The 18,190-nt window shown below is 47.8% G+C and overlaps 1 protein-coding gene and 1 long non-coding RNA gene across 2 annotated transcripts in view; one reads left to right on the top strand and one right to left on the bottom strand.

Moving 5' to 3' along the window:
• Positions 1 to 12,546, top strand: part of LOC142576217 (uncharacterized) — a 73,147-nt gene extending 60,601 nt beyond the window's left edge. Inside the window, exons 2-3 of the mRNA XM_075686236.1 lie at positions 5,456 to 5,760; positions 11,623 to 12,546. Of these exons, the coding sequence (XP_075542351.1) occupies positions 5,456 to 5,760; positions 11,623 to 11,860 (543 nt within the window). The 3' untranslated portion in view covers positions 11,861 to 12,546. The remainder of the gene's footprint in view (positions 1 to 5,455; positions 5,761 to 11,622) is intronic.
• Positions 1 to 18,190, bottom strand: part of LOC142576222 (uncharacterized) — a 177,867-nt gene that overhangs the window by 114,590 nt on the left and 45,087 nt on the right. The window lies entirely within an intron of this gene.

The following is an 18,190-nucleotide window of genomic DNA, read 5'->3' as shown; positions in this document are numbered from 1 at the left end:
CAATTGAACACATATTCATAGACTGCTGGGACGCCTTGTTTCACTGGGATGTCCTCCAGCGCACTATAGAGAAAGAGTTGCCGATAACACCCTATGGCATCCGTTTTCTCCCAACGGAAAACGAAGGAGGAGTGCCTTACGACATGTTTATGTTATTAGGGTTGCACAGCCTGTGGCGCACGCGCATGGCCGTTAGACATGCGGATGTACATGCTCGAAGTACTCGTGAATATTTTATTGAAAGTGTCTGTTACTTAAAAGAAGTCTACGATGCTCAAAATGAAAAACCACAATGGATTAGATTATTGAACGAGCTTGCTAAACTTGGGCGGTTTTAAAACCACGTGCACACCAATGACTGGTGGCATTTTTACCATTTGTAAAGTGTGTATATTTTGTATGTACCATGAAAACGGTAATAAAGAAAAAAAAAAAAAAAAAAACTCGTGGCTCAGTGGTAACGTCTCCGTCTCACACTCCGGAGACCCTGGTTCGATTCCCACCCAGCCCATCTTGGAAGTTGCTTTTTATTTATGAAGTGCCTGCCGTGATTTATCGCTCACGGCCAACGCCGCGGACGCCGACGCCGACACCGACGCCGACGCCGACGACACCGGCTTTTCTGCGACACGAGCTCCTTAACGCTATCGCGTTAAAAAGGAGGATTGCAGGTGGCCCATTTTCGGGAGATTCTCATTACACTTCTTAACATTCAGGCGCATTTGTCATGAGTAACATGAGTTAATGATAGCGTCAAGCTCAGACTGAAGGACTGCAAGATAATTGTCAGAATATAAAGTATTAGATGATAAATTGGGCACTTGTCAACGTATATTCTAATAAACAATTGAACTATCCAAGTGGTAAATATACACAAAATGTAGAAGAGGGCTAAGGACAGAAGCCTGCTGTACAACCGAAGTAAGTGGGCAGGAAGGGCAATAAAATTGGTTAGCAGCCACAAATTGGGCTTTGGTTGAAATAGTGTTTACCGAATACAAGCATAAATTTTTTTAAAACCTATAACCTAATTTGAAACACAGTAAGGGGTGAGAGACAAGCTCAAATACTGCCTGAATATCCGGAAGTATGCAACCGCATAAACACCCGTTGTCAAGAGCAGCGAAGAGTTCGACTGTCAAATAAATTAGTTGCGTCACGCATGAAAAGGATTTACAAAATTCATGCTGTATAGCCGTGAAAGAATGCACCAGACTCGATAAGGTACACTAAAGTTGAGTAGATTATATATTTTAAGTTTGCAGTGGATGCCCGTAATACATTACACGGCCAACCATTCTCAGAATCCATCCACTGTTGGGACCCATTGGTGAGAGTTCCTTGCTCACAAATCCGACATCAAGTGTACTGGCGAACAATGCGCTCGGCATGCTCGGTTTCTCAGGTGCGCGCGCGGGTTCGCCGCTCGACCGTAGCATAAATGCGACCGACGCAGTGCTATCATATGTACGGCTGAGACATCTCGTAATTTGCCCGTGCTAGGCGCCGCGTCTCTCGCATTATCGTTTCGCAGGCCCCATTCTGCAAATCGCAAGCTTGGCGGTCCCTCTTAGCAAAATGCATCGCAGGGAAATTGGATTAGCGAACACGCGGCACAATTCCGGCAAAATAAATGCGCGCGGCAGTGACACACTCTGCTCATATACCTGTGCACGCAGAAACGGGAAGATTGTGCACTGCGAAACGCAGGGCACCTGTGAGCGGCTGCTGCGAGACACTCCCGCAAATTTGCCAGATTAGCAGGCGTCCTTGCGCGTGCCATATTAAGACGCGTTAATGCAGTAATAATGCCATTACGCAACTACTCGTAACTTGCGACGCGACGGAGTAACGTGCAAAAACTCGACGGCAGTTTATTCTAGTTCGTCTGCTTGCATGCTCGTATTCTGTAACTGTCCGGTTGACTTATAAATTAGAGGGCTAAAATAGTCAGCAAGCACAATGTATTTTTATTCGGTGCGGATAGATTTTTCTTATCACGCATTTTTTGTACATGTGTGGTTGCTGAAAAGTTTTTGACGCAGCGCTGTGAGCTACGTGGTGTATGAATACTCTTCGGAAGCATTAGCAAAATACCCGGTGCAGTTGCACAAGCTGACGCAAACGGCGTCCTGTAGGTGGGAAATCGGTCGTTTCGTTGGCATTACTGGGAGGTAAAGTTGAAAGAAGGATCAGATGTCGCAAACACAGTAATGAAACAACTTAATTTGCAAGCGTTGGATCACAACTCTATAGTCGTTGTCCTGCTGTTAATAGGCGACGTGAACCTTACGGAACCAGACAAAATAATGGCAAGGTGATGAGATTGCAGTCGCTTCCATATTACATGAAGTACTGCTGTCGCAGGCAAAATCATTCAGATTCTGCGGCAGCGTGGATTTTATACCACTGCTGCAGAAGATAGGGCCAGTGCTAAACTTCGAGAGCGACAAAAACTACACAACACATACCGACCACTAGGTAACTGAAGCGACGTAAAACCGGTGAACGAAAGATTGTCATAGACGCTGACGACGATGATTAAGGACACGAAGGCTAAGAGGGTCGTGAGACACACACTTAATGCTTGCACAGGATTATGCATACATATACTAGTTTAATAATATTAGTTTAAATAGGCTGACACGTTGTCGAACTTTTGAACCGCGCTTTTCAAATAAGAACTGCTTATTTTCGAGAGACCCTTATTAAAATGTCGTTTAGTTATGCGATAAACATCGCGGATGCTGTTGTCTACATTATGCAGGGATCAATATGCTTATGCGAAGCTACATTTAGCCTGTTGCCAATCGAAAATCGCACCACCGCGCGACAAGAGGAAGTACCGATCCCCGCTCTGCGCGGCTCTGACTCTCTAGTGGGATGCATCCCCACGTGGTGGCGCTGAAGTTACGGTGAAGCCCTGTACAACTCTAGATGGGACAACCTGCATGGCACTCTCTCACGCATATGTCATTGCACGCTTGCGTACTCTCCTCTTCGTGCCATTTACATAATGACGTGACACCGAACTGAGTATACGCGGCAATCCATACGCCTCGGGCGTATATTCGTCAATTCTTTCCCACTGTCTCGCTGCGAGCATTGTCCTGACAACGAACAGCGGTCCCAGAAAACACAATGGCGCTCAGTGGACCCTCGGCGAGTACGGCTCTGTGCGCAATCGACCGCTCCTGGTCACTCGCTAACATCCTCGCGCGAGCATATATAAAACCACCATGGAGGTGCCCTTCTGAGAGCCCGATTATATCTTGGTTCGCAGCGCTGTTTGCAAGCATGAAGTCTGCACTGCCTGAAGGTACCCCGTGCGTAATGAGAGAGGTAGAGATGCTACGCGTTTCACCTCTACAGAATCCAGTATTCTCAAAGTACACAAAAATGAGAAGCTATGCTTGCTTCTCCATATTTTAGCACTCGGCGGTGCACTTCGCGGAGCAAACATGCATCCGTCAAACTCCAATCCCACATCAGGGGGCACCCGTGTCGCACCATTGATTCATATCTGCCATCCCAACAGCCATTATTTCGGTTTGCTATATGCAGCAACTTCAGAAAAATATCGACAGCATTGCAGCACACGTTCCGTCATTTCCCAGCCTACAATAAGAAAAAGACTATACTATATCGCGTACAGACAAATACGTCGGCCAACAGGCGTGTAAAGATGGCTAGAAGCACACGGTGTGCCTTAAGGACCAAAATAGTACAAGCTCTAAACACTGTGGACGCTTTGGAAGAGCCGACGCTGATGTGGCAAATGGTGTACAAAGTAGGCTTTCATTTATCGCAATTTCATAAAGAAGCGCACACCGAGTGCGTCGACACGTGAACGTGCAACTCTATAGAGCGTTCAGCCAGCGTTCTCTCATCCTGGAGCAGAGATTACGTACTATGTTACTGCAGGAAGGTAGAACACGGCAATAATTTTTATGTTTATTTTTTTCTATGCAATTTCTTGCTTTGAGACGTTCTTTAACATGCCGTTCAGCAAACCCTTGCGCGTGAGTAGCGAGGGCATCGGCCGAGGTGCTTGTATGCCCGTGGGAAAAGCGCCACAAGTGCACACACATAGCTGAGTATACCTCACCGCCACGTATCGCAATGTCGGCAATAACGCCGTGCGACCGTTGAAGAGTGTCTGTTTTTCTGCGTCAGATTTTCCGCGACACCTCTGGCCCTTTGCGTAAGGGAGACTACCGCCACTGCAGCATAGGTTCATTCACTCGCACCTCGGTGTAGCATTTCTGAGGTCGCAGATTGTGTGCTTCTCCAAAAGGGAACGGTTGGATTCTCGTCTTTATTTTGATGCAAAAGTGTCAAATGGCCCACCGAGTGAAAAAGCCGGCGGAGCCTCAGCAGCGAAAGAACGATATCTAACGTCCCATTTGCTCTGACGCCATGTCACCAGCGAAGCTGGCCCCCGCTTACTGACTCGGGCAGCGCGTACCGCTGTGGAGTCTCATGCCTCTGCCTCGCCGGCAGCCGCAACGTCGGCAGTTGCGCAACGTAGCCCTCCAGGCCAGTGCATCGCAGACAAATGAAGGGAGCGAAAGAACGCAGCAAATAGAGCGAAGAAGTAGGCAGCTAAATCTGCCATCGTCTTCAGGTCTCCCTATACACGGCGTACGGAACGAGCATCAACGCAAACATTACTTGTGGTCTAAAACTCTAAGGATCGCTCAGCAGTGTTCAATGGGACATTAATGCTTTCGCATTCGCAACTCATAAAAAGTACTTAGGTGTCCTGAGAATTTTTATTTTCATTGCAGGGGCGAAGTGAGTAAGCGTGTACCAAAAGTGAGTATAGGAAAGTTGGGAATCGTCCGGGTGCTTTAGATAAATAAAGAAACAAACGCCTATGAAACATGCGCACTTTTTATTAGTCATATCATAAGAAGCCAACAAACACTGACACCAAGGACAAGATAGGGGTAATTACTTGTCCTCAATAAATAAAATAAAGAAACGATAAATGAATGGAAATTAAACTGGATGAAAAAGAACTTGCCGCAGGTGGGAACCGAACCCACAACCTTCGCAGGTGGGTTCGGTTCCCACCTGCGGCACTTGAGCGAATAAGCTAAAGACAACTTTGCGAAGTTGTGCTTCTCATCTTTCTAAATACCACTGGCCCATTAAAAATCCTGTCACTCTCTCTCTCTCTCTCTCTCTCTCTCTATATATATATATATATATATATATATATATACATGTGTGTGGTTGTGTGTGTGTGTGTGTGTGTCACAGTGGGACCGCTAACATAATTCAAATTTCTGTACTAAATGTTGCAGTCGCCTATTAAGACTCGGTCGGGGCTGCAAATGACAGCGACCTTGTAAGCAGAGCAAAAATTCATTTCCCCAGTCGTTGTCCCCACATCGCATAAATATATACATATATATAAATATATCGCGCGGCGCTTGCTTCCTTGCAGGAGGTGCTCGGTGACGAGCTGCCCGCTGTTCCTGCTTCCCCGTCTTCGGCCAAGGGGACGCGGACACTGGACAGGTTGAGCGGCGGCGAGTACGTGCGTGGCCTCGACGGCCGCCGACGCCTGGACAAGATCAGCGGCGGCGAGCTGCTGCGTTCGGCCGACGACGCCGCACTGCTGCGCTCGTTGGTGCTGCCGTACGCCCTGCGAACACCGGCCTCGGACGTTCGCCGTGGACTGGACAAGATTGGCGGCGGCGAGTACATACGTTCGGCGGGGGCCTCGCCGCCTGGCTCGGCGGCCAAAAGGCGAGCACCACACGAGAACGCTCCTCCCAATGCTTTTAATTTCTCGTTTTTCGCCTCAATAACCTAAGGCTCATCTCCCTCACTTCATGCGTAGGCAAGGTGATGGAACACGCCTTCTTAGCACGCATCAACAGTCACCTCGAAGGCAACTCTCTCTATCCCCACACCATCATTGGATTTCGCGCTCCCCTTTCTACTCAAGACGCTATGTTTCAGCTCAAACATCAAGTGCTAAACGATCGTTCTCGTAACATGAAAGCCATCCTTGGACTCGACCTCACTCAAGCTTTTGATAACATTTCCCATGCAGCTATCCTTGACCAGGTCTCGCACCTCCACCTGGGATTGCGAGCCTACAATTACATTCGTGACTTTCTCTCCAATCGCACGGCCACCCTCTCGTCCGGGGATTTACGATCAGACCAGCTTCCCCTTGGCAGCAAAGGCACCCCGCAAGGTTCAGTTATCTATCCCATGCTCTTTAACTTAGTCATTATTGGCCTTGCCCAGCAACTACAACGAGTCGACAATATCAAGCATACCATCTACGCTGACGACATCACCATCTGGTTGTACCGAGGCAGTGATGGTCAAGTGGAGTCAGCCCTCCAAACGGCGATTGACACGGTTGAAGCCTATCTCCAAGGGACCGGACTGCGCTGTTCGCCGGCTAAATCGGAGCTTCTGCTCTACAAGCCCATTCAGCGGGGTCGCCCTCCCAAACACCAATCTGATCACCGATCCTGTGACGCCATCACCCTACGCCTTCAAGATGGCAGTACTATCCCACACGTCCCTAGTATCCGGGTCGTCGGTCTCACCATCTCTACCAACGGCTCCAACGCCTTGGCTGTCAACAAGATCTGAGCCCAATCTCAAAACACCCTACGACTTCTTAAACGTATCTATAACCGACGAGGGGGACTCAAAGGAGAAAGCCTTTTCCGCCTCGTCCAATCCTTTGTCATATGTCACATTACCTACGTTGCTGCGTACCTCAACTGGTACCAGGCTGGGCAAAACAAGCTCGATACACTCATACGAGGGATCTACAAGCAAGCACTTGGCCTCCCGCATTGCACCAGCACTGAACTCTTCAATCAACTGGGAGTTCACAACAACCTTTTCGAACTCATTGAAGCCCAACGCTCTCAGCTTGAACGGCTCACCCTTACTGAAACGGGACGCTTTATTTTATCCACACTTGGCTTCACCTACAATCAGCAACAGGGCCCCAAACAAGCGATCCCGACCGACATCCGTAGCTGGATCTACATAGGCCCTATCCCTAGAAACATGCACCCTGAATATAACAGGGCCCGGCGCCAAGCTCGGGCCGGAGCTATCATAAAAGCCCTTGCTCACGTACCAGGAGTCACATTTGTTGATGCAGCCCAATATTCCCATGGAACACGATTTGTGGCCGTCGCCACACGCGATGGAGTCTTACACCACGCCTCCAGCGTCACTACCCCCACTGCCGAGACGGCTGAAGAAGTGACCATCGCCTTGGCCACTCTAGATCCCACCTGTCACACCATCGTGTGTGACTCTCCCTCAGCCATCACTAACTTCAGCAAAGGCCGTATTTCTCCCCAAGCTCTTCACATCCTCTGCCAGGCACCACACTCTAAAGACAGTATAATCTCCCTAACATGGATCCCGGCCCATGCGGGCCCTGTTGTCCACCCACACCTCCCCAATCTCCACGAAGACACCCACTCCATTGCGCGAGGCCTAGTCAACCGCGCCGGAGTCACTGGAGATGAGTTGGGCGCCAGGGACAATCTGAAAACTTATAACGATCTCGTTAACGCATTTTACCTCAGTCGTCGAACCTTCCCACCGCCTCACCCCAAGTTCAGCCGGGCGCAGGCTACCACCCTGCGTCTGCTACAAACAAACACGTACCCTTCACCCGCCCGCCTCCACATTATATTTCCTAACTTCTACACTACCCCCAACTGCCAGTGCTGTGGCATTCACCCGGCTACGCTTCCGCATATGCTGTGGGAGTGCTGAGCACAGTACACACAGACTAAAACCACGACTCTCTCGTCGAGGTTGCATGAGGCTCTGCGGAGCTCCGCCGTCGACGACCAAACCTGGGCGACCCATCACGCCCGTGAGGCGGCGGCGAGGCAAGCTCTCCATCACGGCCGGCCATCATAAAATGCTGGTTGTACAATAAAAGTTTATTCCTCCTCCTCCTTCTCTCCTTCGACGTACGCTGCAAAGCGCTTCGCGTTCACTTGCACTGCCTCGTGGTTTCATTTCACTGTGGCGTGCCCTGCGGCCGTTTAACCTGGCTCATATTGGCACGTGTACTTGTCCTCATCGGGCGACACGTTTCACCACTTAACTGATCTTATCGCACCGCGCAGGACGCACTTGCATGTGTCGGAAGTTTCGGTAATGTAATCGATAGTTCCATCCACTGTCTGCGACCGAACCTTGTGTAATCTGATTACATGTGTGAGCGACGCGAATAATGTAGAACTGTTTGGAAGGCGCGCGGGTCCCAGCGATTAGTCTGGAACATTCGACGAATGATGCATAAAAGCCGACGCGCTTGACCCGTTGATCAGATTTCGACGACCGCCGAACGTGTTCACCGCTGCCGTTATTCTTTGAGTTTAACCTGTTTTTGAGGGCACCAATAAAACGCTCGTTTCGTTAATCACAGTTTTGCTGCCTTCTTAACCGTCACTACCACGTGACATCTGGTGGAGGTGCTAGTGCGTTCATGTACCGAACGCCCCCGCAAAGCCGCGATTCAATTCAAGATTATTTGCATCTATACATGTACAGATGACAGGAGTACAGACAAAAAGCCAAATGAATTTGGCTTGACGGGGTCGGTACCCCCTACAGAAATGGCACTGTGCACAATAAAGAGAATTTCAAGCCCTAATCCAAGCCCGAAGCCCGAGGACAAAACCAACGTCACCCAAGACCAGCGTGCTAGCCGCAGACTCCAAGGACTGCCCCAAGAGCACTTCTACCTGAGAAGACAAAGAAGATCGTGGTCAAAACAACCCCAATGGCTGCCCCAGCGTCCCCCGTTATCCTACTACAACCTCGGGACCCACCGACCTTCCATGGAGCAGCGACTGAAGACCCGGAATCCTGGCTTGAGACCTACGAAATAATTGCGATTTTCAACAACTGGGACTCCGACGACAAGCTGAGGCATGCATACTTTGCCTTAGAAGACGCCGCCAGAACGTGGTTTGAGAACCGGAAGTCGACCATGACAACATGGGACCTGTTCCGTAGCGGCTTCCTGCGTACCTTTACTAGCGTCGTGCGCAAGGAAAGGGCCGAAGCCATGCTGGACGCCCGTGTGCAGCTACCTAACGAGAACGTTGCCATCTTTACGGAAGAGATGAACCGTCTGTTCCGCCACGCCGACCAGCATACGCCCGAGGAGAAGAAAGTCCGCCTTCTCATGCGTGGTGTGAAGGAAGAACCTTTCGGCGCAATGATACGAAGCCCACCGAATACCGTAGAAGAGTTCCTTCACAAGGCCACCAGCATCGAGAAGACACTCGAAATGCGGAACCGGCAATTCAATCGCCGCACGAACTCTACCAACTGCACAGGAATTCAATCACTGGCCACCGGCGATCTGCGCGAGACTATCAGAGCGGCCGTACGGGAAGAGCTACGGAAATTGTACCCCAGGTCGCAGCCTCAAATAGCCTCAATCGCCGAAATCGTCAAAGATGAGCTTGACGATCCCTTGGAGTTCCTGAGGTGCCACGGGAATCACCGCAGCCCCAGCCGGAAGCGATGACCTACGCCGCCCTCACCCGCCGTCAAGGCCCCCCTGCACGATCGCGTCAGGGCCACTTAACGCCACAATTCCGTCGTCCACCGCCGCCGCCGCCAGCACCCCCGCCCGTCGCCCAGCGACGCTACGCGAGGAAGACGGACATTTGGCGCGCTCCTGACCACCGCCCGCTCTGTTACCACTGCGGAGAAGCGGGTCACGTCTCCCGCCGATGCCCATACCGGGAGATGGGACTGCGAGGGTTCGCCGTCAACGCGCCGCGACCACAGCTTGGTGAACGACCTCGTGATATGGCCGACCACCTCGCCACCACTCAATGGAGCCCTTGACGACCGCCCGTTCGCCGTCACCAGGCCGCTGTGTAAACGGCGGTTTTTTAACAGAGGCACGGAAAGAAGAAGATACGAGAACGAAAGAAGTGTACCTTAGCAGCGTAGGTGATTGCGCTGGCTGACGTTGAATTATATTGTGTTAAGAGCTCGCGCGTTATATTCTGGTCAAGCACGTACAAATTATGCCTTCCTTTGTAGCTATAACATGCTTTTAGAGTTACACATGTGAGCCCTTATGCACGAAAAAGCTATTAAGATGGAATCGTTAGCAAGAGCGAATTCCCCCTGATGCTGATGCTGGACATGTCATTAGCAAAGCAGTTCAATGGCAAAGTGCTCTTGCGAACGAGGTGCCTGTGGCAATTTGGCCGCTGTACCTTACAGCACGCTCAACATTTTTTGTGATGCGCAAGTACTTGCTTGACGTCCAGCGATTCACGAAATAAAATGCCCGCTAAAGCATTCCTTAAGGTGGCCCTGTGCCACCCCTCGGGCTTGGTGAAATAACGTAGTCCGCGGGTAGCATACGCTGTTGTGAAGATCTCAGCCAAGTTCTGCTGTCGTACGCGGTCCGTCGAGCTCGCAAGCGGAGCGCGAAGTCACCCTTTTCTCAAACGCTTTCGTTTCAAAAGCCCCGTGAACCTCACTCTTTACTGTGTGTTTTATTTCGTCATAAAGCCCATTCCAATACGCGGCTGCTATTGGTCGCTGCTCTCGGGTACACCGCGGCCGCCGCGAGGTGCCGCCACGAGTCCAGTGACTAAGCACGCTGCGGCTCTCTGAGGACAGCGCGTTTGGCTTTTATGTTTACCGCAGCATAGGCACCAAATCGGAAATTTGAATTGCGCGCCACGGTGACGTTGCCGACGTATCCTTCGCAGTGCAAGGCATTGGAGGAGGAAGAGTAGCACAGCTGAGGCCGTGTTTGATTGCCGATAACTCCGCTTCTGCTGAACGCATTGAAGTACTTTTTGCGGCAAAGTGGTAGTAAAATGGCCTATCCTCACTTCAAATGTATTTCTCCACTTCGATAAAAAAGTGGTCCAGGGACCCTTTTAATCGCGCTTAAACTAACACTGAGCGAGGGGAACTGCTCGGCAAGAGCATAAGGCAAACACACAAAGGGGGTAGTAACGGCGGGGCTATCATTTTTCGGCTGCTTGGTCCCGATGCACGAAACTTATATACGGTTTAGTTCGCGCTATTGCGTTCTGTTAGTTGGCCCCAATTCCTGCATCCCGTTCATATACACTTGGAATTTGTCAAAAATTCTCCGTAAGACAAGTTTTACGAACAAGCGCGTTGTCAACGTTGGCGTAAACCGAAAGCACAAGTTAAACGATAATTTAATATTATCCGCATGGAAAGTATACTCAAACGAAGGGTATTCAATAACTGGGAAAAATCTAGAAACAGTATGTTTAAAATGATTGCTTTGCCAATGCTGCGGTCGCCGTCATGCCGGCGGGATCGTTAATGACGTCCTCTTTTTTCTTACACAAGTCTCTTGGCAATGTCCAAACAAAATCTTTACGTGAACCACCTAGAATGGTCAAGTCATCGCGCGGTGCCAATATAATGCGCGAGCTATTTGACGGCGACCATCCGGGCCTTTCTCTGGCGCTCGTGCGTTCGAAAAGTAGGACGCACTCCCCACAGAGTCATCAGGCATGCGATGGCAACTCGGTGAGACTTCAAGCGACTGACTATTGCTTTTCTCCGCGCCGTGTGCAGGTTCGACTCCCTCAGCGGGCTGACGTTCGGAGGCGACCAAGGGGGCCTGAAAAAGCGCGGCTACGGACACGGAGACTTCGACGAGATCGATCACGCTGGCTGGCCGGGGTTCTACAAGCGAAACTTTGACGAGATCGATAGGAGTGGCTTCGATGGTTTCTACAAGCGAAACTTTGACGAGATCGACAGGAGTGGCTTCGACGGCTTTTACAAGCGTTCGGGGACTCGGGAGAAGTGAACGACCTTGCACTACCCCCTTGTCCGTCAGCCTTGGCCACCCGCTAAGCAAAACCACCTCAGAACAGATGCCGCCTCTCCACCCTATTACAGATCCTTTTACGAGTCTTAATGATATAAAAAAAAACATGCGAGGCTAATCACGCATTGATTACATGTAGAAGAGTTTAGGTTTTTGTAGCTAGGAGAACTTGTGAGGGCTAGGTTGTTGTTTTTTAAGCAGGAACTCCCTGTTCTCTCATTGGATAGGTGCCCCTGAGTCGAAAATCGTCTGCCCCACCGACAAGGTCAATCAGCAAACGGGAATAGACTTGGCGCAGGCGTTCCTGTGCGCTGTTCATCGGTTAGCGTTAAATTGTGTTCTGAATATCGTTAGTACGAGTTCATTGAGTTGGTTTAACGAAATCAACGAGCACCTTGTCTATACCAATACCGTTCTCACGTCCATATGTGGCGAACGGCCTGCAAACTGCAACTGCAAATGCCGTGAGAACGGACACATTCTCTTGCATCTGCGGAATCCGTTGTGTATAAGTGGGAGCATGTCTCTTTCAGAGCGCATTCTCACAGCTGAAATAAAATGGCATCCAAAATCTCAGGAGGCGAAATTATGAATAAATGGCTGCAATATTTTTGCTCAGAGTACGTTCGTTAACTATACGATGTAAATAAAGCTGCTCAACATTACTCGACCTCTGGACCTTCTTCGCCATACTTTCAGCGCAATCTTTGCCACTCCTGTATATGTTCACGCTAGGGTCATTCCAAGACTTGGCGTTCGTATACGACATGGTTTCTCATGGAAACAAGCATGAAGGCGCTTCTCTCTCAAGCGTTTCGGCTCCTCTAAAACGTAAATCAAAGAAAAATCAAAATCACTGCGCTTCGACGGCTGCACTAAAGTATTCTTTTCATCATAAGCCTAACCGCGGATCTATCAGCTGCGTGAATGTTTACTTCGACTTCAAAAGGAGTGTTTTTTAATCACATGGAAGTGTACTGCGAAGCATAGCTCCAGCACGGCGCCTTCTGATTACTTATACGTACTGCCAATCTCAATTTCGAGTGTATTCAGTATTATTTGTTTAACTGCTTGCAAATCCGGTACTTCATTTTCTTGAAATTTTGCTCGCGCATTACACTTAAGGTTTTCTCCGTTTTTACAAAACGGTGCCTTCTATTGTTCTCTCAGGATGGCGGGACTAATATTACGATACTCCTAAGACACGCAGCCCTCTGCAGCGCTTGCAAGAATAAGTGAGTCCTGAGATCGTAATTAATTGCAGCAATAAACATCTGCTTGCACATAACCAATAGCCTTCCCAATTTTTACACCAAATGTAAGCAAGTGACATTGTTAATTTCACCGAAAAAACGCAGAAATACCACTGACCCCTCGTGCTAAGCTTAAGAATAGGGAGAAAATTGCTATCATTAACTGCTTGCGGAACTTTTGCAGACTTCTGAAATTCTCGAAACATTCGCGCCTATATTACCTGTTAAATTCCGCACATTGTGACCAAATGCGGTATCGCCTATAGTTTTTCTATGAGAGTGGGACACATTGTGGTTAACGGTCGTATAACGCTTTCAAGCACGTGCCTACGAATTTTTTTTTTCGAAGATTATGTTGAACTGACGCTCTTAAAACATGGCCTACGCATGCCTCGAAAAGTTCCGCTCAGTCGCACAGATGTACATTCACTGCACCATCAGCTTTTCTTTTCTTTTGCTTTTTTTTTTTGAGCATGGGAGACCTTTGTAAGCTGTTTGGAAAAATGCCCTGAAACGCTCTAGAACGCTTTTATAATAATAATTTTACAAAGGTAATAAGTACAATACACTGTTCGTACTTTTACCATACATCATCCAGCGCATTCTCCTTCATTACGGGGAAACAGCGCGAAAAAAAAAAACCAACAAAAACGAGACAACAAGGACGAACAGAACAAGCGCTGGCTACCAACAGGGCGTTTAATTTTGCGAATAAAAACATATACGCTTTTCAGGAGAGAGTAGAGAGGGGGGAGGGAGTTGTGAAACACGGGTACGCTTTCTACCCTATCTAGAACACTAACTTGCTCAGCCGCGGAGGCAGTTAATCTCTATGTCGCTTACTAGAGAGAGAGAGAGAGAGAGAGAGAGAGAGAGAAACGAAGAGCGAAAGGTAGGGATGTTAACCAAGGACGCCACCGTTTGGCTACCCTACATTTGGGGGGAGAAAGAGGAAGAATAGAAAAGGAGAGAAAAGAAAAATAAGAGTCAATCATTCGCAATCAGTCGCCGAGGAATCTCCACTGTCACAAGCGTTCATACAGTCCAATATCCTTCACTAAGTGAAGAAGGGCTTTTGTGGCCTTTTGCATGCGAGGAAGCATTGGTCATGATCCAAGGATCCTTTCTTCCGAGAGCTCTGTGTTACCTAGCATGTTGGGTTTAGCTTGTAGAGGATATACGTCGCTGTCAGTTAATGCAACTCATGATAAACTAACCCATGAAGACCCTATGAAATGCATGACAAACGCCTCATAGGTCTACTTATTTTCATTTAAATGGAACGTTGGTGCCACGTTTAGTACTATACCTGGCAAACGAAGTTCACGCTCCTCGTAAGGCCGCCAAAGTAAAAAATAAACTCATAATTTAATAGTCTTAGGAAAAAAACATAATTAACCTATACACTCTGAACTTTCGGTGTTCACCACATGGATTTTATACGCTCTCCAATCGCAAAATTGTTGCCGCCTTAGGTTCTTCCATGGTAGAGACGAAGCTTCGTAGCGCTTCATATAAGGGCCGTAAACCGCGAGAAAAGCGTAATATAACTGTGTTTTATTCAGCGCCAAATTACCCACACACTCCAACCACTGGCATGCACATCATTCCTCCTAACTAACAGCCCTACATTTCCTAAAAATAGAGCCGCCTTGAATGTTCCCTGCGAACTAGCATCTCCCTAGCAAAGCATTAGCGTACAGTCTAATGGCACTAACGCAGAGCCCATAATGCCATTCAAGAAATGAAACGATGAAAGTAACAAAACACTTGTTCCTCGTACGTACGAAAAGTACAAAACTATGCAGATAGCGGTACAGAACCAACTTCTTTTTATTTTTACGCGGCATTGAAACATACCCCTGCCAACCCTCCATGAGAGAGAGTCAAACATATGAAAGCGGCGTAGTTAATGGAACTAGACGCGCTCAGAACGTTATATGCAAGTTTTCGCAGTTTTATAAAAATTCGAAATCACACACGAAATCTATAATTTGAAAAAAAGAATGTGTGGATTGTCAAGTGAAATGTGCAGGCAAATTTTGGAATGAATGTGTCAATTAGGCGTTAAATGAAAATGATTAAGCTCTCGGCTTCGGCCCGTTTAGAAGCGGCTCAATAGGTTGTGCTCCTACCAGGGAAGGACCTTCAACGGCAGATGTTTCATATTTATAGAAAATGGGGGCCACGCTTTGGGTGAAATGCGCCGAAAGTTGGAAGTGGTTAGGGTAACTGCGATTTTTGAAAATAATTGCTGAATACTTGTGTTTTCCAAATATTTACATTTTATACACACCAAGTATATTTGCTCTTCCACGTTCTCTGTGGTGAACTATGTGAGGCGCGGTTTATACACTTCGTTGAATTACGAAACACGTCCGCGTTACGAACAATGTGTGCTAAATTTCTGTGACGTAATCACAGTCTTTCCAGAAAGTTACTTAAGCATTGCAGAGTGCCGTACTGCCGGTATTCGCTGTATATGTCGAAGTAATCAAAGAGCTGCAAAAGACGCCAGTTAAGAAGTCCGTGAAGATAGGGGGACTGTTAAGTATAATGTGTGGTTACACTCTGATGTTCCTGATTTAAAAAGAAACGTTGCAAAGAGCCACTTAATCGTCATTTTTTCTAATTATTTTGATGTGTCAAACCAAGTTTGTAGTTGCTTTCTTCTAAGTCCTCGGTGATGTGGACAAAGCACCTTGCGTATATTTTGACGAAGTCAGGCGCAGGTGATGGTTAATATGTAGGCTAAGTTCAAAATATGTGAACAAGCATACCTGACACTGCCGTTATCAGATATGCTTCAAAATCCACAGACGTAACTTCATTATACACCAAGTTTATGATTGCTGGAAAGAGCAGTCATGTTCAGTGCAACGTGTGACAATATGTTAAAGCTATTGTCTTGATTTGAAGCGTTGCAAACAATTACTGAACAACTCCTGTTTATCGCTTATTTTATCGTAGAATACTTTACGAAACTAGTATAACGAGTCTCCTAGGATTTCCCGCTATCATCGATGACTGGAAAAGATACTTCGTTTATGTTGGTATAAAATTAAACGCGGATTATGCGTAATGTGTAAACAAATTTCAATTTGTGGACGAATTACAGCCTTAGCAGTAAATTACGCATGCAGGCTATCTCAAGCATTATAACTGATTTAGTAACAATGCAGATTTTACCCCTTTGCCCTGCGGGAACTGTAAACGCCAAGATTTCATTTAGTTCAAATGGGGGGAATATTCTTTTCAGTGTTGTTGCAAAATGAAAATGCCTGTTGATGAGTTACTGCTTATGTAAACTTTGTTTACCATGTGCTCGAAGACGGTATATGCTGGTAAAGTTTATAACGAACAAGTAATATTCAGCCAATGTATATAATTGGGTGATTTATTTACAGGCAACTGAAACTCTTATTGCAACTGCTCAAAAGGAAGATCCTCGCTGGAAATTGAGTTGCGATTGTTGAAGGCCACCGAAGTTCGCATTATTATTATTATTTATTTATTTTTTTGTAGTTCAAGAGCTTTTCTTGTGCGCTGTACTATAGAAGGCTCCACCATGTACATCGGAAGCTTTAGCGGGCAGTAATCTCTCTTCGGGAGGTTGCTCGTAGGGAAGGGACCATCACCTCAGGGCAGAACTTCTTGCTATTCATTCTTTCTTCACATTGGATGGTAATTAGGCAATAAGAGTTGTAGTATTTTTCGCAACAGCACGAAAAGCGCTCAGTTAGCGCATCTCTGATTGCGCGCGTGTGTTTGTGTGTGTACGTGTTTGGGTGTGTTGTGGGTGTGCGTTTGTGTGTATGTGTTTGTGTGTGTTGTGCGTGTGTGTTTGTGTGTGCTGTGCGTGTGTTTGTGTGTGTTGTGTGTGTGTTTGTATGAGTGGATGCCAGGTTCTTGGATATTCACCGCTGTTGAACTGGCGCCGATGCAGAGGGCACGCGCTCTCGCTCAATCCAGTTACAGGGCCCGTTCGTCACCGAACGCCCGCATTAAATATGTCAAATTAATAACTTCCGATGCGAACTTATTTCTCAAAAAACATATTAGTCCCGGATATAGCATTTTCAAGGGTATAATGACTACTTCGCTGAATATTAGTAAACAGCCAGGGCTGTTTTGGAGGTTGTGAAAGTAGGCTTACAATACGAAAGTAGACCTCAGCTCCACAGTCTGTAAATGCTCATAATGCTCGTCCTACAGTGAAGTTGAATCAAAGCACGGCCGCTGGATTTATAAAAATAGAGAAATGTAGCGGCCTGCGGCATGCATCGGAACGGCGTGATCCGCTGCTGCGCCACCAGTCGAGGAATGTTTTCGAGGATCAGCCTCGAAAACAGGATAAGTAACATGGCGCGAACGCTGTTTCAGTATCTGCCTTTTCAACCAGCCGCCGTCGACAACGACCACCCGTGACGTCCCCTTATTAACCCGTTAAAACTAAGCTGCTGAGGATGACAAAGCCGCTTTTTGACAAAACTAGGTTTACTAGCGAAACGCTTGTCCTTTCTGAGGCACTTTACCCTTGTTTATAGCTTTTATACCGCAGTGTGCTACACCTTCTGCCGGCCCCCTTCCTGATTAAGAAAACGGTTCATGATTCAACCTTATAGCGCTAACATAGGATAACTTTCTGTACTCGCGGACAACTTTGCGTGGCAACGGAGGGGGTAACTACGGCGGCGGTGCTTCTGCACATGTGCTATCTGGCCAAATAGTGCGGCAGCGTGTGACAGCGCTTTTGGTTACTCAGAAAAGACACTGAATGCTGGCAACTTTCGCGTGCAACGGTTTCGCGTTTGCTCGGACGCGTAAGCAAAGAGCGGCGAGATAACTCAACCCTAACCATCAATGGTGTGTTTTGTCTCACTTCGCTGCTCTAAATAAGGTGTTCCGTGATTTCTCTTTGCCAGCCTAAAGTAACGCGGTTGAAAATGTGGCATTTCTTTAGAAACGCTCTCGCTTGTGCGCGCTTTGCGTCTGTAGCTTCTTTCATTGCCACACAATGTTGTCCGTAGATATAAAACGCTCCTTGCGTTTCTTG

This window comes from Dermacentor variabilis, chromosome 3 (assembly GCF_050947875.1).
Source record: "Dermacentor variabilis isolate Ectoservices chromosome 3, ASM5094787v1, whole genome shotgun sequence".
NCBI classification, from domain to species: Eukaryota; Metazoa; Arthropoda; class Arachnida; order Ixodida; family Ixodidae; genus Dermacentor; species Dermacentor variabilis.
This window is presented reverse-complemented; position numbering and strand designations above follow the sequence as displayed.